General features: G+C 41.5%; 1 protein-coding gene across 3 annotated transcripts in view; it reads right to left on the minus strand.

Annotated features, from left to right (window-relative positions):
• Positions 1–23,640, minus strand: part of LOC126471063 (proteoglycan 4-like) — a 374,497-nt gene that overhangs the window by 85,547 nt on the left and 265,310 nt on the right. For all 3 annotated transcript variants that reach the window (XM_050099130.1, XM_050099129.1, XM_050099128.1), the window contains exon 3: positions 1,183–1,295. In XM_050099130.1, the coding sequence (XP_049955087.1) occupies positions 1,183–1,295 (113 nt within the window). The remainder of the gene's footprint in view (positions 1–1,182; positions 1,296–23,640) is intronic.

Raw genomic sequence — 23,640 nt, forward strand, 5'->3', positions numbered from 1 at the left:
CATGAGAAGTGGTAAATCCAGATTTGAGTCCTGGTCTAGCACAAATTTTCAACTTTTCTCACCGATCTATTTCAGTGTGTACTATCAGCCATTGTGTGTCTTTCCACTGATTCATAAAATATTAGTTTGTTATCCATTGGGGTCAAATCTTAATTTGAATGATGAGAAACTCACCTGACTACCAAACTTTTTTCCAATGAACTGCTTGCAAATATCTCATTTCCTGATTTCATGACTGGAGCTGAACTCAATTGTTGGGAAATACCTTCCATCTATACATGATACTGAGAAGATTCTTTTGGGCTACACGTATTTAAAGAGGCATTTTGGAAAACATTAAATAACAAAATACAGCTGCATGAAACACATATTTCCTTTACAGACACCTTCTTTCATATTTCTTATTCAACATAGTTCAGAAGAAATCACTGTCTTTCATATGGCAGTTATTTCAGATATTGTAGTGACGAGTTTCTCCTCAGAATGTCAAACTATTCTTTTGACTGCACAGGGAGAAATGGCCATCTTAATAAAATATTTAGGTGTTCATTTTTTCCAAATGCTATCTGAGACAGAAATGGTTCAGAAATAGACAGAAATGGTTCCGTCAATCCTCTGCCAAACACTTAAGTGTTAATTGTGGAGTAATCATGTAGGTGTGGATGCCAGTGGATGAGGAAGTCCATTTATCAAATGAGCACAAAATTAAGAATGTAATTTTGTCATCTTTAGGAGTGTAGTAATTTTTTTGAGTTCATCAGACATGTTTGACACAAAACATTATTCAGTTCGATATAGCAGTAACCTTTGATGAAATAATACTCAGCTTACTTGTTTTTTCATGTCTGTGTTAAAAAGATATTCAGCAACTACCATACATAACTGATGACAGTAATGGTAACTGCATTTTAGCCCTTTTTAAAAATATTTTAGCTATGAGTATCTTACAATTCTTGAAGACATGGAATGTAGGCAACTAACTGAACAACTATATCTTAAAGGTTTTCTGAGTGATCTACAATAAATGGTTCATTAATTTGGGTCTTTTACTCTCACTACCAGTACCAATAAATAGAACTAAAATGCAGTATCAAATTACACATGTGTGAATGAACAGGCATAAAATTTTTATCTCTTCATGGTAATCTATGTAATGTGACCACAAAATCAGTACAAACTTACTTCATCAAGGGGTGTGTCAGTTGGCGGAGCTTCAGTAGACTTTGGTTTCACCTTTCCGAGGACAAGCGCCGTTGCTTTGAGTCCGTCTACAGCCACCACAACAGCTAACAGACCTGTAAATGAGACAATCATTAGCTTGCAGTCCTCTGCATGTATGTATGAGATGATCTTAAACATAAAATATATTGCCTGAGATCTAGAAGTCTCCATTTTGGAACGAGTGTCATAGTGGTATTATTGCATTTTTTCCTTACAGAATTCTCTTTGTTCTTTCACTTTCTTGGAGGGTCAGTGGAACCTATATTTAATTCGGTGTGCAATATTTTTCAGAAATATAATTCATTTAAGTAACATTTCCAACACTGCTTAATTTTTATTAAACATGATTATAAAATTATAACATTTCTTAAAACTGCATAGAAAAAATTAAGTGGCATTTTATATGTTCATTCAGTAGGGTGAAAGGCATGTGTTACAATTACATACGTCTGTATTTAATTGAGTATCAAAAAGAGGTCAACAGCACTTCTGCTATCGTGTCTTTGGATCAACAAGTAATGAAACTGTGTTGTATATTAATGTGTGTCTTTTACAGGGCCAATATTGTGTAATAAATGAAATGATCTGTGTAGTGTTAAATCTTTCAACACAAAACAAGTAAATGTAACAGTCTGAAAGTAGTCTAGTGGTGTGCTATTTGGGCAATGACACCTATTAACATGAGCAGAAAAATTAAGAGTAACCAAAACTCCAGCAGCAACCTAGTATTACAGCTGCACAGGTGCAAAATCAAAATATAATTTGCAATCAGCTCTACATTCAAAATAGCACACCGAGGATTTTAATAATAATAACTGTAGCACACATAATATATTTTAACACAGTAATTGGTTTACATCAGTGGGTTTGCAACTGTTGCTTTATGTCAGTAGCAAGCATATTCCACTCAAAGGGCTGGCACATGAGACAGGGCAAGTCAGATAAAGAAGAAGCAGCAAAAATTATGACAAGTGATATATGTCAAGTCGAATATCGCTCTAAAATACTTGGGGGTTGTTCTATCGAATTGGCATATAAAACTGGTATTTCCCATTGGCACTGAGCTTGGCATGAAACATGCAATGGGCCATATTTGTTTGGGATTACAAATATAACTTGTACAATAACAGAGAAAATCCCCGCCACACGATTCTTAGGAGAGACAAATAAATAGTCTGCACACTAACGAATGGGAACAGAGAACTGCAGATACAGAATTCAGTCAGGGAAGTACAGTTGAGATCTATATTTATAATTATCGAGGTATAATACGGTGTGGGACTGAGGTTACAGTGTGTATCAGATTCATGTTGTGGGTAGTAACAATCTCGACACCTGTTTGTGTAGAGCTGAATCTCTATAATTTTACAACTGTGATCATCAAACCAACTGTATGTTGGAGCAAGGAATGTGTTTCTCAACTCATATTGGAACTTGTGTGCTAAGAATTTTGGGAGTAAGACTCTCTGCGATTAACAGTGTATTTTTGTAAGCACATTCGGCTGAAGCGGTAGGGTAGAACATTTCCACAACACCCTCGACCTGGCTGGACCAGAACATCGATATCAGAGTCTAACTAAACTTCAGATTAAAAAATAATTTTCTTTGAACGCTTATTTTTAAATCGATAAATGACATTTAGTTTTCATAGGCGTTATTAAACTACAAACTAATGACTAAATGAGAACAATTGGAAACACTTTTATCTAAGAATCTTTTTTTTTTTATAGAATTATGAAGCAGTTCTCAGTGCATTACGAGTCCTACCTACAGCTCCTTCTCAGAAAAGAAAGCTAACTATCCACGTTGAAGGCATGGACGACTCTAGAAATTTTTCCAAGAGGAATCAAAACTCTAAAATGGCCAGTTTTTCATGTAACTGATTCGGAGAGTTTGAGAACGTGTCGGAAGTAAACAAAACTAACAGTATCAGAAATGACTGATAATTGTCAACTTTGTAAGACAACTGTTATTGTGGAGCACTTTGATACCAAAACGGCATGCATACTCCAATAGTGTATGAAATCTTGGGTCGACAGAAGCGTCCGATCCCACGCGTCGGCTTTGACCCGTGACGTAAGGGTGTTGTCGTGTGTGACGTCATGACGGCGCGGAGTTTGGTTTGAGTGTGGCTGTCTCCAGTTCTGTTTTATCTTATTTTATTTACTTTTCTGATCTGTTCGTTCTATCTCGTGAGATTTTTTTTTAAATTTAAAAACACTTATTACTTATTTTAATTATCTGTTTCCTCGAATTTCTGTTTTAGTTTATTATATTTATCTTTCTGATCTGTTCGTTCTATCCCGTGAGATTTTTTTTTTAAAAAGACAAAAAACACTAATCAGCTACTGAAGCATCTTTATCTTCTATGGGTTGCAGGGGTTACGACTCCTGGGGAGGTGGGTGGGTATTCATGCATGGCTGTCTTCACTTACACGTTGTAGCTACGCAAGGCGTCTAAATTTGTTTATATTTAGTTTGCCCCCCACCCAAAACATCCCATTTCCCGCGCTTGTCCCGTTAGTGTCATTAGGCTTCTTGTGGAAAGTGTGTGTTTTAGTTTCCGCCATATTTGTGACGTCATGGGTCGGACGCTTTCGTATTTCCGAAATCTTTTGCCATTATTAATATGAATAAGTCTGAAACTATATTTACGTCGAGGGTAACCAATGGCTTGCAAATATCAGAACAATATTTTCACAAAATATTCAGGGTGTTACAAAAAGGTACGGCCAAACTTTCAGGAAACATTCCTCACACACAAAGAAAGAAAATATGTTATGTGGACATGTGTCCGGAAACGCTTACTTTCCATGTTAGAGCTCATTTTATTACTTCTCTTCAAATCACATTAATCATGGAATGGAAACACACAGCAAGAGAACGTACCAGCGTGACTTCAAACACTTTGTTACAGGAAACGTTCAAAATATCCTCAGTTAGTGTGGATTCATGCATCAACTCTCCGTCGCATGGAATCCCTGATGCGCTGATGCAGCCCTGAAGAATGGCGTATTGTATCACAGCCGTCCACAATACGAGCACGAAGAGTCTCTACATTTGGTACCGGGGTTGCGTAGACAAGAGCTTTCAAATGCCCTCATAAATGAATGTCAAGAGGGTTGAGGTCAGGAGAGCGTTGAGGCCATGGAATTGGTCCGCCTCTACCAATCCATCGGTCACCGAATCTGTTGTTGAGAAGCGTACGAACACTTCGTCTGAAATGTGCAGGAGCTCCATCGTGCATGAGCCACATGTTGTGTCGTACTTGTAAAGGCACATGTTCTAGCAGCACAGGTAGAGTACCCCGTATGAAATCATGATAACGTGCTCCATTGAGCGTAGGTGGAAGAACATGGGGTTCAATCAAGACATCACCAACAATGCCTGCCCCAACGTTCACAGAAAATCTGTGTTGTTGACGTGATTGCACAACTGCATGCGAATTCTCGTCAGCCCACACATGTTGATCGTGAAAATATTCAATTTGATAACGTTGGAATGAAGCCTCATCCGTAAAGAGAACATTTGCACTGAAATAAGGATTGACACATTGTTGGATGAACCATTCGCAGAAGTCTACCCATGGAGGCCAATCAGCTGCTGATAGTGCCTGCACACGCTGTACATGGTACGGAAACAACTGGTTCTCCCGTACCACTCTCCATACAGTGACGTGGTCAACGTTACCTTGTACAGCAGCAACTTCTCTCACGCTTACATTAGGGTTATCGTCAACTGCACGAAAAATTGCCTCGTCCATTGCAGGTGTCCTCGTCGTTCTGGGTCTTCCCCAGTCGCGAGTCATAGGCTGAAATGTTCCGTGCTCCCTAAGACGCCGACCAATTGCTTCGAACAACGTCTTCCTGTCGGGACACCTTCGTTCTGGAAATCTGTCTCGATACAAACGTACCGCGCCGCGGCTATTGCCCCGTGCTAATCCATACCTCAAATGGGCATCTGCCAACTACGCATTTGTAAACATTGCACTGACTGCAAAACCACGTTCGTGATGAACACTAACCTGTTGATGCTACGTACTGATGTGCTTGATGCTAGTACTGTAGAGCAATGAGCCGCATGTCAACACAAGCACCGAAGTCAACATTACCTTCCTCCAATTGGGCCAACTGGCGGTGAATCGAGGAAGTACAGTACATACTGACGAAGCTAAAATGAGCTCTGACATGGAAATTAAGCGTTTCCGGACACATGTCTACATAACATCTTTTCTTTATTTGTGTGTGAGGAATGTTTCCTGAAAGTTTGGCCGTACCTTTTTGTAACATCCTGTTTATTAAAAATCTGAAACACAAAAATTCGGAACGATTGGGAATATCCTGTTGCATATCAACAAAAGTAAGCAATAAAAACTACCACTTTAATGTTCCACGACGTGTAGAAAGAGGGAATAGGATGAACTTTAAAAAACACTTCTTCACGTTTGGCGACATATAACACAACACTTTGTTTGGTTACGAAGCTTCCCATTTAAGCACACTGATGGATTTATTCAATTACTTCTTTGTTTTCTATTTTTAATGTGAAGACGACAAAACTATAACATGCACCTGCTCCAAATGGAAGTGACTCAATGCGGCAGACGCCATATTTATTTTGGCACGTTTAGCTGTTTTGTTCTATAATTTACAGTATGCCGTTCCAAGGTAGCGGTGCATTGAAGATTTATCACAAAGACGTCACCCATATCATTAAATCTCAGTTAGTGACGCATCAAAGATATAAGCCTTGAAGAGAAACGGTGATACCCAAGACAAGAGAACGAAAAAATTCCACTTCCGCGTAGCGTAATGGGCAACCTCCTCGGTAACAGTGACAGAGGGATTGGTATTGGAGGTGCATGTCTCACTATGTATTAACTTTTTTTTTCATCTTAGCCACTATTAACACATTCTGGAACATTCTTCTGAATTTAATACAAGTATGTCCTGCAATATTCGATGTTCATATTTCCATCTGATGAGAAAACGAAAAATGAAATAAATATTTGGCTGTATATTTCCGATTATGTGGCGATTTCCCAGTGTGTGACTAGGCAGGAACCTAAGAGTACATCTTAAATTGCTGCGAGTGGAACGAGAAGCAATGACATTTGTAATTCGTCGTTTGTTACAAATATTTGGCTTCTCAATTCTGAGTACGTCGCTTCCGTTTGGAACAGATGCGCGTTGTGGGTTTAACGTCTTGCCTTTTAATTTTTACTGGCCTAGCTAAAGTTGAATAAAATAAGTTTTGAAAGGTATATTTTTAGGTTGGTTGGAAGAGGCATAACCCAGGGCCAGCACTCTACCGGATGAATGTGGAAAATCTCCCAAAAATGACCTCAAATTGGTCGGTAAAATCGACTTTTAACAGTCTAAGACTGAACCAAAGCAGGCCTCATCTCTCTGGCTTATAACATTATTGCCGCGAGGGATTAGCCGAGCAGTCTCAGGCGCTGCAGTCATGGACTGTGCGGCTGGTCCTGGCGGAGGTTCGCGTCCTCCTTCGGGCATGGGTGTGTGTGTTTGTCCTTAGGATAATTTAGGTTAAGTAGTGTGTAAGCTTAGGGACTGATGACCTTAGCAGTTAAGTCCCATAAGATTTCACACACATTTGAACATGTAACATTATTGTGCTGTCAGACCAGCTGGACTACAGAAGTCGTAGCTCTATTACTGCACTTGGAGCTCTGTTGAACTCCACAGAGTTTGAGGTCTCTATTCCTGGAGAGGACATCTTTTCGATCTTGAAATTTTCGACTGATGTATTTAACTCCTAAGATTAAGTGAAGATGCTCACACCTGCAGTATGGTATGAAACGATAATTAAATTAAAACACTAAGCTGTCGACAGGCGTTGATATACATCAACGGGGACAATTGAAAATGTGTGCCCCGTCTTTTTTTTTAATCTCATTTTGTTCTATATTGTTCGTTGAATTTGTTTGTGGAGGACGTCTGATGACACCGGTTCAGGTTGTTCGTTGATCCGTTCACCCAGTTCTTTTATTAGAGAGAGAGAGAGAGAGAGAGAGAGAGAGAGAGAGAGAGTAGCTAAATCCTCTGGCCGAACACGAGGAGCTACCATGCCGGCATCCATCTGAGGCACCGAGAGCACAGAGAATAGTGTGACTGCGGGGATTTATCCCTTGCACGCTCCCCGTGAGACCCACATTCCCAACTTAATGTCCACGCACTACATTCGTAGTCCCCCTGCCCATTACACTCATTACTCGCGGCAGACAATCTTACCGAGTCCCGTAAGAATTCGGGCAATGCGTGTGGATCCAGCACAGAAGAAGAAGGTCAACGGCCGGTTAGCCTTAACTATATGAAGCTGGTATCTGTTCTTTCAGACATGTCCGAAAGAACAGATACCATCTTCATGCAGTATAGTATGGCCGCGTTCTTCAAAGGTCACTACAGTAGCTGTGCTGTGTGAAACTGAATGTAGATTAAGCACGTCACCACGGGTCTCCATTGCCCACAGAAATTGGTAGACTACTGTTGTGATTCTGTTGGCCAATATGCAGTTCTGTAAGGGCTGTACGAGAAAGTAACATAGAAAAGACAGAGGACGTTGGTTCGATACGGTGCTGGGACGTTTCGCTTCCAGCTTGACTGCGGAACAAACCCGAAATCGCCGTCGTACCTATGAGTCGGCATGCTTTCTCATGAACAGCGCGAAAACCAAAAACTTTCAAGACAAGCTCACCTGACAAAAATAGTCACCCAAGTGCGCACAAACAGATAAATCGTTAAGTCTGCAGATGGCGCAGCGATCGTGTCACGAGCTCAACTGTACGCACTGTCTCTACGTGGACATATGGCACCAGCGGTCAGTGAGCCTAGTCTATGTACCTTGAGTGAGGGATTCACTAGTATCAAGCGTTAACGTGGGCAAATGTAAGGACGTGACAGAGTGGCGAAAAGGGGCAATCGTCTTTGGCTGTGTCCATGGCCATACGGTGTGTTAAATTGCTGGATTTGTTGGTGTTTGGCAGCGGACTGCTCAGTGTGTCTAGAAGCAGTGGTGTAATACACGAAGCCACGAAACACCAAGTCAAAATTGTGGTCGGAAGAAGATCCGATTGAGAGAGGCCGGAGGTGCTTTTCACGGCTTGTGAATCAAAATCACTTCCAAACACGACAGGAACAGCTGCAGAAAGTGAATATAGTTCCATCTCAACATGTTAGCGAGAGAACAATGCTACAGGAATCGCATGCAATGAACGTTTGGAGTCGGTCACGTCGCAAGAGGCAATTGTTCACTTAGGCATATAAAGATGGCAACGGCGAAGTTCATCGGGCTTGAAGAATATGCGACATGTTTTTTGAACACTACCCCACCTTACTGAACTCGGTTGCCCTGTAAAATCGCTTGACTTGAAACCCATGGAAAATCTGTGGAACATTTGAAACAGCGGGTAAAACGCTGACATCAGTATCCCGTGAGGAGAGCATTACCGCAGACTGTCAGCAGTTGGCATGGTATGTGTTTCTGATGTAATTTCGTTCTGGATTTCGATATGGAAGCATGAAATAATCTGCGACATGACTTTTCCTCAAACTGCCAAGTTCTTCATATAAGTATACAGAGATAGGAGTACATCATGATTCAGAAGCAATGGTATTATTCCGATCAGGACCTATCGGGTAGCTAAAAATGCTATTTCCTCTGGCCTAGTTACAAACCTCATACACAGAAACAACTCTGTAATCACTACTACAATTTTTTGCAGTATGTGAACAATGGAAATCTCTTCTTTAGTATCAATGAGATGTAACATTAATATAGTGTAATTAATGAAAAATGCTCCAGAAGGCAGAAACGAAACTTGTTACCTAACAAAAAAACCATGAAAAGTCGCTGTTATGAAGTGAGAAACATTTAAATCTCCAACCTGCCTTTTGTCGTTTGATTTTGCAGTGATCGAACATAGGTATGAGTTGGCGAACAAAAAGAACAGGCTTCGTTGCAATGCTCATTTTAACAGTTAAATGCATTCACCTTTGACACTGAAGTTTACCATTGCTGTATTTTTTTTCTGAATTAATCTTTCAGGCTACAACTTTTCACAGCAGTTTTTTTACAACTGTTCAAAAACTACGATATTGTTTTGTTCACTGATTTTCTATATAGCTACGCGCACCGTCCGCTAATAAATCGTATCATTGCTCACTATTACCCAAATTACCGACGCAACGCTGCCAGACTCGTAATTCACCACTTTACCAAACTATTCAAATAATTTTAGTGCGATGCATCTACACGCGACTATTGCGCGCGAAACGACACTCCGCTTGCAGTTTGATGCGTGATTGGTAGAGCCTGGGCACTGTTGAAAAAAGTAGCAAGACAACGCCCCTGTCGAAAACAAAGCCCGCTCAGCTTCGAAGGTAACAGAGAACCAGTGATGCGTAAGGGGTACGTTTTACTACTCATACTACAACTGGTAGTAGTACCCCTTCCAAAGTGTGGCTACCAAGCTGATTTCTTCGGACTACATTGTTCGTAGGAGGTAATTGTTAATTCTTAGCTCTTGTAACTTCTAGACTGGGTTCAAAAAAATGGCTATGAGCACTATGGGACTTAGCTGCTGAGGTCATCAGTCCCATAGAACTTAGAACTACTTAAACCTAACTAACCTAAGGACATCACACACATCCATTCCCGAGGAAGGATTCGAACCCTCGACCGTAGCGGTCGCCCGGTTCCGGACTGTAGCACCTAGAACCGCTCGGCCACTCCGGCCGGCCTAGATTGGGTCCGTTAACGTCTTTGCGATACGTGGAGCACAGTGATTAAGTTACTTTCCCCCGATGTGTCCTTGGTTAATGCAAGTGGATTGTAGGATCAGCACAAGTTGGGAGCATACATCACAGTCGTCTTCATCTGGTGGTAACCTTGTCACCTAAGGCACGAACGGCGTGTGGTTAGCCACAGAGCCAGCTATCCGTGTCACGAGCACAACAATAAGAACGCTGGTATCCTTCCATCAGTTAATCTATGCTACGCTCACGACCAGATACTTGTCAGCACCATTTTCAGTACCAAATACGAGTAATAGAAGTGGAGAAGTGTGGCATATCGACGTACAGTGACGCCAACGATACTGAAGCCATATTGACGACTTGATCGTATTGTGTACTGTGATTGTAGAACAATCCGCGCAGCAGACAACACACTGACGACGAAGCTATTCTAAATCAACGTGCTCACGGTGTTAGCGAACATCTTACGAGGGATACTCCCCATCTCCCCATTGCACATCGCACCCCTCCCCCCCCCTCCCCCCCTCAGATTTATCGGCAAAATGGCCCAGTGGATTGTCCGTCAAAAACTGAACACAGTTCAAGCATGAAAACAGGAAGAAGGTGTACTGAACTGTGAAGGGAGAAGCAAAATAGAAACAGTGAACGGTTCAAGCTCCAGATATGCAACATCGACCGAACTGCAAGAACCACGGCGTCGTGGTTGTGTGGTCGGTCATGGTGTTGGACTGCAAAGCGGGAGATCCGTGTTCAAATCTCCCTCGTACTCCACTTTTCTTTTTATTTTCTCAATATTATGAACTTCCCGTCCGGTCACTGACGTGCCTGTTCTCCTCCTGTAGTCGTGGCAGTTGTTATACTATACACGGGTAACAGAATATAAGTCCTATGGTAAGACAATATTATCGTCGCAAGTAAATGTGACGAATGGCGAGATACTGCATAAACCACTCACAGAAATGTAAACAACAAATAAATGGCTGTGAAATAAGTTGCAACAAAGGAATTGAAGAGCCAAAACTTCCAAAACGGAGAGCAAGAGTCATAACATGTGGTACTTGCGTGGAACAAATAGTAAGTACGTACGTCTGGAGGTCCCTCCCTTACTCCTGGTTTTTGTGAACGGACGTTACACCACGATACAGACACAAATTTGAATACACCGAACAGACACGTCAATGTCCCGACGGACAGTTCATAATTAAAAAAAAAAGAAAGGACGCGAGGAGAGAGATTTGGATTCGAATCTTCTTGTAGTTCAATACCGTGACCACACAACCACGACGCCGTGTTTCTTGCAACCTGCTCGATGTTGCACAACTTGAGCTTGGGCTGTTCATTGTTTCTATTTTGCTTCTTTTTTCAAAGTCCAGTATATCTTCTTCCTGTTTTCATGCTGATCTGTGTTCAGTTTTTGACAAGCTATCCACTGTGCCATCTTACCACTAAATGTAAGGGGGGAAGGGGGCTGCGATGGGGAGTTTCCCTTGTTAGAAGAGCAACGAAAACAACAGCAGCCAGCGCTTCTAGAGCAACAACTGGTATAGAAGGAAAAGAGCCAAGAACACCAAAAACGTTGTCAGCAGAAATTTCTGTCCAACCCTTACCTGCAGGGCCAACAGCAAACTACAATGTCTATTGCGTTTACAAGGTGACCGAACGCACTTCTCCTCATCGATCTGTTTCATATTGACAGGGTCTGTAGGTCACGAGTAAGACTTCGACAAACTTAAACAGGTAGACACAACTCTGAACCGTTTTCGAGAAAATCTATCTTGAAAATTTTAGGTGTACTTATTTACTTTGCATGGGCGCAGACATTTAAACAGTCGACAGCAGAGCGAGTAAGCGGTTAGTTTCGTAAGCGTGAGGTCCCTGGAGCGGATGTGACTACCGGTAACACCCCCCCCCCCCTTTTTTTTCATTCCACGTTATTCAGCCAACGTGCTGTATTAAACTAATCCCTCCCAAATGAACTCCGCTGGTGTAGGCTCGCGAAGTTTATTTTTGCAAGCAGACGAAGAACCTTACAAAAAGACTACAAAACTGCGCTTACATCATCGAACGGAGTAGAAAGATACAGAGTACAGGCAAAATAATGTGATCAGCTGTACTTACTTGGGAATGGTTTATTGATAAGGGGTTGGACCCACATTTGCCAGTAATACAGCTGGGATTCTTCTTGGAATACTGGCATATAATGATTGTATAATCTCCCGTGGAATGCTATGCCACACTTCCATCAGAATCTCTTCTAACTCCTGTAGTGACGAGGTTCAAATGGCTCTAAGCACTATGGGACTTAACATCTCAGGTCATCAGTCCCCTAGAACTTAGAACTACTTAAACCTAACTAACCTAAGGACATCACACACATCCATGCCCAAGGCAGGATTCGAACCTGCGTGTTAGCTTACGACGATTTCTGTCATTTAGTTTTGATTTGCGTCCACTGTTACGTTTACACGATAATGTCTTTCATGTTTTGTGTAGGCTGTCATGACTGTTGAAACAGTCGCTCTTGAAACATTCAATAAGTTGTCTGTTTTGGTTACTTATGCTCCAGCTAATTGGGCCCCTACAGTATGCCCTCTTTGGAGCTCTGTTAGGTCTTTTATTGCACGTCGAACTCGGCCTCTGAATGCCAGTACGAAGTATGCCATACTCAAAAACAACCAGCACTGATGCCTAGTCCATACTGAACACGCACAGTCCAGCGCGACACGTGCCTTACGTGTGTTGTTGACCGTCAAACAACCATCTCATTACTACCGCTGTTCACATTATTTTGCCTAGCCCCTGTAGCTTCTAAAGCAGACTGCATGAAAATTTAATCAGTCGTACACCGTCAGTCGTCTGTATCAATATTCGGTGACAGGCTTTGATATACGTGGTACGCCGCTAAACTGTGTGATGTCCAAGAACCGTTTATGAACGTAAAGCAAGTAAAGTTGAAAAATCGTTCGCATGCTAGAAGTCTACGTTCATCACCAGTGGTGTGGTTCGCTATAATAATTGTTTCCCATTTTTCTACGATCGTTATCATCCTGATTCGTGCAGTCTTCCATATTATACTTGTCAAAAATTTGGATACAATAATACAAATGAATACTGATTAGAGTGAACGTTCTCGTTTATCCTTTTTGTTTTCAAACTACTTACGAATAACGTTTTTTCTCCTATTTCCACGGGAAATATTATGTAAATAATTAATGAATCATTTAATATTGTTAATTTGCCACTGTCTAAACAAATCTGTTGTTAGAATTACGTGAGAATGAAAAAAGTGCCAGCAACGAGATTCGATCCAGAGACCTCAGACTTTCTCGCTCTTCCGCTGCCTGCTTAAATGTCTGCGGCCATGCAAAACATACAAGCATGCCTCAAATTTTCGAACTCTATTTTCTCGAAAACAATTCAGAGTTGCAGCTTCCTGTTTACACATGTTGAAGTCCTAGTCGTGACCTACACACCCTGTCAATATGAATCAGATTGGTGAGGGGAAGTTCATCCGATCCCTTTGTTAGCAGCCTCAGTATGGGTTCGCGCCCTCAGCGCTATATCGCTCGAGGGGTCCGAGGAAGACCTGGAATCGCATACTCGGTAGCTTCTGCAGCATTTCCAGCCATTCCAGTTATTAGTTCCTTAATTTGAAAATTCGCAAACGACAGCAGTGAGCGTATCGTTCGTTGACTACCGATCTCAGCTGTAAATGTAAAGTCAGTTGTGAAAAGTGTCAAACGTCTTATACAAACTCGCCAAACCACGACATTGTCTTACGCCACGCCCCTGATAGGGATATTATGCATGAACCATTCTGCCCACGAACGTTTCTTGCAGTGCAAGACCTCAGCGTTGGAGCAGTTCTTTCGCTCATAGACCTCAGTGGCGCAGTGGACATCAGTCATGTCAAAAGTGTTGTGTGTTACAACCTAGATGTTTGAGTTCGGAGAGTTGGATGTAGTGTGATTACTGCTTGGAGCGCCAAGCTGAAGAATCGTCAGAGGTGCCGCAGCCGTGGAAAAATATTTTCGGATCGGCCCCGTGTTTAAGCAAGCGACTGCGAAAGCTTTGATCTACCATATCCAAACCCATTAGCGCAGACTCGGTTTTATCTTTTATATTCGCGGAGCACGGTTTACACTGAAGATGTTCCTTTCCTTTCGCATTCAGTACTATGACGTAAAAGTTCAAGTATATACGGTTTCTGTGGTCACTGTGGTTAGTTTACAGGCATGCTAGTAACTAGGAGCCCTAGTGTCGCAAACCACGAAACATGAACTGGTGTCTTTCAGCAAACCAAATATATTTGTTAAGGGAAATTGTCAGTCAAGGTTCAATACAAAAAAAGTAGCACGAACGATCGAGATTACAATAACCTATCCACCAGATACGGAAAAAGTTTTTTGATTGCACAGTATCAAATGGTTCAAATGGCTCTGAGCACTATGGGACTCAACTTCTGAGGTCATTAGTTCCCCAGAACTTAGAACTAGTTAAACCTAACTAGCGTAAGGACATCACACACATGCATGACCGAGGCAGGATTCGAACCTGCGACCGTAGCGGTCTCGCGGTTCCAGACTGCATGCACAGTATCGCTGCATTTTGTTTGCCAATACAGAATTCAGAAAATACAATCTCTACTACCATTCCTTTCGGTGAAGTGGAGGACTGCTGCTAGCACCATACAAGCTTTTAATATTGCCACATATTAATATTTGTACGGTATTCGAATAAATTGGCCATTATTTACTTTTAAATATATTGAGATACTTACCTTAAAACTTTAAGTCTCACTTCTTTGTACTATGGGTAATTTATAGGGCTGTACTTCAGTTTTTGTCATACCTCCGAATAAGGAATAACAGTTTTTACATTCAGTTTAGAATTACAGGTGCTATCACTAACAGATATTAATTCACCTTCTCCTCACTTACAAAACTGTTAAGCAGATATCTTACAAACAAATCACCTCATTTTAATTATTAAGTAACGTTCTCGATTGATTACATGGAGCTCGAGAAATTTATGAATTGCCAACGAATTTAACCTTCTTCTAATAACATTCATGGAAACATCAGTCTGAGAATTGGGTGAAAGGATGTGAACGTACCGGTGCCTCTGAAGTATGTGTTCTTCCCTTTGTGTAAGGAGAACACTAGGCTTATATCGTAATTTGAAACGACCTTCATATAGAATGACCTGGAAGCTAACTGATGTCTCATTACGAAGACAAGTCATCTATCTCTCTTGAAGCAGTCGGTGGATTCGCTTTGGTTAATCTAAAAAATTGTATCGGACTACCTATTTGGACAAAAGTCTTTTATCACTCAAAAAACCCGATCTTAAATGATCCTGGTGTTCCCGGAAGGGGACTCCAGGCCAAAATTGCCATCTGCAAATACCATTTCCTTGCGCTTTGTTGTATAAAACACTTTGTATAAAATGATCTTAATGGTGCACAGGGTTCCCCTTACATCAAAGACCTGTTGCACAAAAAAACAGGAACCGAATCTCTATGTTTATGTAAAAGCGACTTTGTGAAAGATTTGACACAAGCATATATTATTGTTTTCATTTTACAACAGTTGAATTCTCTCCTAGAGTCTATCTACAATCCATATGGAGTTTTTCTCGGAGAATTTGATCCGTTGTCAACCCCATGGTCATAAGGGGCGAAGCAGGAGCTCAGTTACTTTCAAGTACAGGAAAGATATTGCAGGTATCCTATTTAAGGAAATGCCCCAAAGTCCACTTTAAATGGTTAAGTGAGGCCATGAGAATCTTTAATTAAAAATTAGATAGTTGTTTTTACCACGTAACATGGTAAAAATGTTTGTGAATCACCGTATCACTAAAATCCTGTACCAGGTTATGAACTGCTCCGAATAGTGTGGCAAAAGAGGGATTAACGTGGTCGGAAAGTCATAAAAAATGAAATGCTTTCGTTAAATCTGAGCTGTGGTTACCTGTAGTACTCAGGAGGAGGGACTGAGTGTGTAACTGTGAACACGGTTGAAAACAACCCTGTATTGTAGCTCTCATTTCGAATGCGCATGGGTATACGTATGCTGTTTGCTATGTTGTACTCTAGTCATGTATCGTAATTACAAAGCGTATGTAGTACGCGTTGTGATATGTATTCTATAGCTCGGACAACAAGAAGCATTGTTATGTTGCAAGGACGTAGCTGCAAACGTTAGGGGTCCTACTAGCAGTGTTAATTACTACAATAAATGGGTGTTCACTTTCCGACGATGGATATGAAGAAAATGCGATATGGTTCAAGCGAAGTGGAATAACATTTTAAATAGTCTCTGGTTGCTGGAAATCACCACCATAGTAACTTACGCTAGTTTAACATTAAATGGCACTGAGCACTATGGGACTTAACTTCTGAGGTCACCAGTCCCCTAGAACTTAGAACTACTTAAACCTAACTAACCTAAGAACGTCACACACATCCATGCCCGAGGCAGGATTCGAACCTGCGACCGTAGAGGTCGCGCGGTTCCAGACTGTAGCGCCTAGAGCCGCTCGGCCACTCCGGCCGGCGATAGTCAGTTGCTTTCCGACGAAAAGAGCGGTGGACATTGCAGAATCTGGCAATTTTATATCGATTTACTGTTGCAAATTCGCCGAGAACATTTTATACGACAAATGTCACCGGAAAGACTTTTTGTTTATAATAGCTCAAGCACTTGTAGAAATGGTTTTTATTTTTTCTACGTATTCCATCTGTAAATTTTTAGATGAAAAATGAACACACGAAAATTCGCCAAGGCGGATACTAAATGACTGAAATGAGTGGAAACCGGCCATGTTTCGATCTTGCTCATGAGGAGCAAGTATTTATTCCCAACTGGAAAGTCATCACCTGACACGAACGTATACTTCAGGATATTTATTTGGTCAGTCGCTATTTATAATATATAAAAACGGCAGGGTGGAATTCATCACCTTATACGTCTACATTTGCGCATTTACTTTGTGAGTCACTTAACAGTGCGTATGAGAAAGAACAGATGGTGAACAAAAACATGGAAACACTAAAAACACGACACATTAGCATGGCCTTTGGCTTTTAAAAGAGCATGGATTGAATAAATACAGGTCCTGTACGGCGTTCAAGGGTATCTTATGCCATTATTCCTGAAAAATAGGGGCAGGCTCAGGTAATGGTGTTGGAAGTGGATAGCGATCACACACCATCTCCGAAGTCGACTAGAGAAGCTTAATAATATTTTGATCTGATGGCTGTGGTGTCCAGGGGAGATGCGACAATTCATCCTTGTGCTCAAAAATCCAGTCCTGGACGATGAGCAGTGTGAGAGAAGCCCTACCGTGTTGGAACAATGCATCGTGAGGCGAAACAAGCACTCTATCACTGTAAGAGGTACAGAGGCGAGTGAGTGAGCCGGGACTTACCCCAGTTCAATACTACTAGCGCCACGTCATCATAACACGCCCGTGCTTAACATACAAAGAATTGCACCATAATCTAAGGGCGACATTAAAGATTAAAATAACTTCTCCAAACTTTGTCAGTGTATGCTTCTGTACATTAATGCTGACATTGTGAAATCTCAGAATGATCAAATGAATATGTTTCGCTGAATGTGTTATTTTAACAAAAAATTAGTGGTTCTAAATAATGAAGCTAGTAAGCTAAGAACTGTTCAGAATAGGCAAATGTGTGTCACAATTAAAACTTACCAGTCTCAACTTTATCAGAGCAATATTTTGGTCAAAATCGGCGTTTTACGAAAAGTTGAAGGTGCTAAATATTAGACTCAAAGTTGAAAATTCGTATGCAACCTCAGTTTGATCTAAAAACCTTATATGTGTGACACCAATAAGCTACCTCTATTAAATTTCAAGTTATCAATAAAAACTATATTTTGAAACGAAAACGTCCTTATTCATGATAGATTAAGTATCATTTGTATTTATTATAGAAAATTCTAATTACAGTACTCTATTACATGTATGAAATATTAGAGCTGTACCAAGTTTCAAGACTTTATTGTAAATAAAAATCATTACAAAAAATCTTAAAGAGGCAGTTCAGAGGTCATGTTCTACTGTCAGTTCCGTTTTAAAAATTAAAGCCAGCAAAGTTTAAATGCAGTCTAGCTAAAACTTCTTCAGCAACTAACGCCAACTTAACTCCATTCATATAACAATTAAGAAGATCGTAAATTGTTAAAAGGCATATTTATTACTATGCGCCATGCTGCTGTCTGTGCCTAGAGGTGCTGAAAGCAGATGTTCTGCTCGGCGGTCCACCGCACCCATATATGAATGCAGCCAGAGAGGTTGCTAGTGGAAACACTTCGCACCAACATATTAATCAGACCGCGTCAGACGCCTGCGTGCGCTGTACCACGGATGATGCCAGGCAGCTATCAAAAGCGTTTTCGGTAAAAGTAGAAAGTGAAATTGCGAGGAATGTACACCGTCTTTGATCGCTTAGATTTCACAGAAATAGCTGTTTGGGTGCCGCCCGTAATGTTGACAAACCCGCGTGGCAAGTGGCGAGATTATTTTCCACTTACAAAGCGAGCAATTAAGTTTTGGTGCCTAGAAGTCAGGGCGATAGACCATTTTACCTGGAACTTTCCGTAGAGGTCGCCTCTGAACTGTTAACAGTGCTGTTTCCGATAGGGACATTAGTATTGATATTAGGAATATTATTATATTTTGTGCAGGTGAACTTATACTGGATATATCATTCAGTTAAAACTCTAAACTTTTAATTATAGTCATTATTCCTGTTCTGGCTGAGTAAATAGTAAGTACGAACATTTTCTTTCAATGGGCACAATGAGTAATGTGGACTTGCAGACAGGACATCACGGCCAGTATGTTCTACATCGCTTTCTGGCTGACCGCAAAAATATTTTTCAGACTCTTGTAAACGGCGAAGGTAGGTGTAAAGCACGCACAAACCATTTAGATACCAACAACATCAAAATAAGTGCCTGGCATAACAAAAAGTAAAACTCAGTTTGATTATTTACCCGCCACTCCACAATCGGCATTGGGGAACAAACATTGTACCAAGTGGTGGACCCGATCAGCCAAAATGGTCATATAAGCCTTGGCAGTAATGAGACATTGCAGGATAACCATGGAGCCCACGGAATACCACGATATGAGTGCCCAAATCATCATTGGACCCCTGCCATGTTTCGGTCTTGGGACGTAAACTCGACCCGAAATTGCAAACAGTGTAAAACAAGATTAATCTGACCAAATTACTTTGTTCTATTGCTCGATAGTCTAGGTTTTATAGATTTAGCAACACGTTTCCCTGTCACGGACATTTGGATCACTAATGAGTTGTCTTTCAATTTCACCTCGCCCTGCAATTCTCTGCTTGTGGAGCTCCCTTCGCGTTGTTTTGGTGTTGGTAGGGTTCATGAGTGCGACATCCATTTCTGCATTGATATTTGCAGCTGTCGTCCTCTTATTTTTCATCACAATTATCTTCAATGTCCGTCCGTCACGACCACTGAACACACACTTTCGTCCGCGTTGTGACACAGCGGATGGTGTTTCTCCGATTTCCCTGTATGCCCATTTATGTTATCTTCCAATTTGTGTCACTTTGAATCGTCGCACCAAGGTATTTATTTATATGGTGCCGGCCGGAGGGGCCGAGCGGTTCTAGGCACTACAGTCTGGAACCGCGCGACCGCTACGGTCGCAGGTTCGAATCCTGCCTCGGGCATGGATGTGTATGATGTTCTTAGGTTAGTTAGGTTTAAGTAGTTTTAAGTTCTAGGGGACTGATGACCTCAGAAGTTAAGTGCGATAGTGCTCAGAGCCATTTGAACCATTTATATGGTGTCGTATGCTCTATTAGTGATCTGTCACTGAAACTAAAATCGGTGTAGAGAAATTTCCGTTATAATAAGTGAAGAGAACTTTCCGGTCAAGTATTTGACGGAAAGTTCACTACACTAATTTTAGTTTCAGCGATAGACGACAAATCACCAATAGAGCACACGACACCGTATAAATACCTTGGTCCGACGATTCAAAGTGACACGAATTGTAACTCAACATAAATGAGAATCTTTGGAAGAGGGACGACGTGTTCCATTCGGGTATTCTGGGTATATCTGACTTCCGTGCGAAAGGAGCATCTAACAAGAGTCACTTCTCATCTATCACTGCATGTCATATTGGAATATGTATTACGTGTAAATGAATGTATTGCACTATTATTCTTTTACTTGGTTGTCACTAGAACGTTACAAAGATATTTAAAAAAATCATAATTAGATTCGACATGAAATACTTCGTATAAGGGGCAGTCAAGCGAAAATTAAGCAGATGAAGAAAGGTAGGTAAACTTTTATTATTTCAACGGTAAATGCCACAACTGTTAACGCATTTATCCCGCTATGAGGCAAGATAACCAATGCCTTCATGTGAAAATGTTTGCAGTTGCGTACGGAACCATGTTTGTACCCAGGCGTGCACCTCTTCGTCCGAAGCAAATCGTTGGAATGTCTTTGTTCAGGGCTCCAAAAACCTGGAAACCGCATGGGAAGAGATTGCAACTGAATGGAAGATGTGTAAGGGTTTCCCAGTGAAACTCCTGCACCATACTCGGAACAACTTTAGCAACATGTGGGCGGGCACAGCAGTCGAGTGCGGTATGGGCAAGACTTGCGGTTTCCATCCATTTGACGACTCCAGATGGACGATGCTTGCCGCATGAGGCGCTCTATCTCCGAGTCCAGACCAGCACTGAACATTTGACGTGCCACTGTGTCTGTGTGTACCTCTGTTCGGGGGAACCGCCACTAAACGTAACAATTTCCGTAGGCAACAATGTACAGTGACAGAGGTCTCTGTAGACTGACACAGACTGTAACAGCGGATAGAAGGTCCTCAGCCTAGCAACCCCAGCTCAACAACCAGAAGCAAAACACTTGTGAGCAGCATCCAGAAACATATCGTATGGGGTATTCAAAACATTAGTTGCACGTGTGCGCCGCTGTTTAGCGAATATCACCGAGCATAGAATTAATATTAGTGGAGGAACACGGGCAAACACATTGGCACTAGGCTGGGTATGAGTAGTCTACATCTGAAGCCGTACGAGGCGATGTATACCATCTACATTACTAACCGCAATCCCAGGACCCGGTACCAGTTGCAGCTTGCCTATCTAACGGCTTCCAAGTGCAACAAAACTTTGATTTTAAAAAGTTCCCGCAGTTATTGAACGAATTTGAAAATATTAAATGCTGCCGTATTTGAGAATGGAGCACTCAGAGACTTCCAATTAATTTTACACTTACAATTTCAAATCATTACGAAACTTTTTCTCGCTGACACTCTCCACAGAGTGACGAAAGCAAAGAAGTCCATCGCGTACTACATTTTCGCTGTTCATCTAGTCACACTCCAGCATCACGCATGACGTTTTGCTATATTACTTCTTTACTATGGACGCTATTCGCAACACAGTTTGCACACAGTATCCACATATAACACTGAATGTACTTGAAAAATTATATCAATGTACGACACATAGTTAGGTCGTTATGACGTCAAACATTTTGGTTCATGGGAAACTAGCTTTTGCTTAAAAAGGGTCACAAACTACACAGATATACTCATGTAGTGTTTCATAATGAGAGTACTTAGGGACTTCGAACAATCTTTACGTGCACTTTCAAACTTTTCCTAAACTTTTTCTTGTTGTATGCACAATGCAAAATATTTAATACATTTACTCATTTGTAAAGTAAACAGACATTTGAAGTTCTTTATACATGGGGACAGGATTCTTTAAGGAAGCGGGGGTTTCCTGGTACTTGCCAAGGTGGCACAGTTCAGGCAGTGGTGCTCATGATAGCGTCTTTGTGGCGAATGATGAGGCGTCTATTTTTAACCACGTGCATGTGCATTCGTATGTTCGCCTGCAGCACACTGAAGGCAATCCGTACTTTCAGCAAGACAGTTAACCGACTACCCACTCTTAACCAGTGTCAGAAGGATTTGAGGAAGAAGGTTATGGGGAAGCACTTTTGGTTGTCAGACTAGGTGGCTTCAGACCTACTGAACACACATGGGGCGGCATCTAGCAAGATTTGCGAGCTTACAACAAAGGTACCGAGCGAGGTGGCGAAATGCATATCACACTGGACTCGCATTCGGGAGGCCGACGGTTCAAATCCCTGTTCGGCCATCCAGATTTATGTTTTCCGTGATTTCCCTAAATCTCTCAAGGCAAATGCTAATATTGTTCCTTTGAAAGGGTACGGCCGATTTACTTCCCCATTCTTTTGTAATCCTTCCTTGTGCTCCATCTGTAACGACCTCGTTCAAAATGGTTCAAAAGGCTCTGAGCACTATGGGACTTAATTTCTGAGATCATCAGTCTCCTAGACCTAGAACTACTTAAACCTAACTAACCTAAGAACATCACACACATCCATGCCCGTGTAACGACCTCGCTGTCGAGTACACATGTCAGCCTATCTCCAAGGGCTGTGTGTGGTGGTTGGGCCCACAAGGTTCAGGATGGCATCTCAAAGCTTATGGTGTCTCGTAGAGTCGGTGCCACGACGCGCGTACATTGCAGTGGAATGGTGACGCTTTGCTACATGCTAATTTCTGTAAATGGTATGGCTACAGTTCCTGGTACAGGTGAACGTCACAGCATGTCGCAGGGAACAAATGTTTGAAGCGCCTTGCGGTAACTGCGTAGTAGACATTTCGTGCATGGATGAGTAAGGTATGTTCTGTCAAAACGACGACAATGTGCTGGATTTATTTAGTTACGACCAGCGTTCGAACTGCCAGACCTTCGCCAGAGAGCACAGGTGTATGACAAACAACTTGTTTCAGAGAAAGAAGTCCATCCAGCCTGTTTTAAATCTGGCGACCTTGAAGGCCACAAGTTGGACCTCCACGACCTGTCCTTCGTGGAGGATACATTTCTCAAATTGGACAGTCGTCCACGCACATACAGGTTTACGCGATGTAAATCCACTTCACTCACTGAACTTGAGAATTAATTTTCACCTCGTGTCTGCACACAGGGGCAACATGATCGTCATGTCCTTCCTCGAAGACAATAATGTGAACACGAAAATTTGATCAGTGGTCCCAAAATATATTTTTTTCTCGGCAGTTCATGGAAATATTTAAGAATTTCACATTTAATACAGACTTATACAGGTGCGGTGAAACTCGTGTAGGAAAGGAGACAGAAAGAAGTACATACATATATGCATCTCACGAAAGTAAAAACATGCCATTAGGATATTAGCGCTAGTGACAGTCATTAAATATATCATCACATTTGTAGTTCGTGGCTGAAGTAATTATTAAAAAGGACGGGAAAAACTATATAAATTACATAATTCAGCGAGTCAGTGACATCATAAAATGACACGCAGTGAGAGATATAGTGCAATGATTTCCACACTTCTGTAAGATGCTCTAGTTAAAGTGTGATCATCGCTTGAGTGAGGGCACTGTCAATACGTTTCACCATACCTTCCTAAACTAAAATAAACTCCGCCAACCCTTCCGGACTAAAGAACTACGCCTTACTAATGGTCCTCTCAATGAGACATTTTAAAAAATTAGAAAAACACGAACTGTT

This window comes from Schistocerca serialis, chromosome 3, assembly GCF_023864345.2.
Source record: "Schistocerca serialis cubense isolate TAMUIC-IGC-003099 chromosome 3, iqSchSeri2.2, whole genome shotgun sequence".
In the NCBI taxonomy this organism is placed as follows: domain Eukaryota; kingdom Metazoa; phylum Arthropoda; class Insecta; order Orthoptera; family Acrididae; genus Schistocerca; species Schistocerca serialis.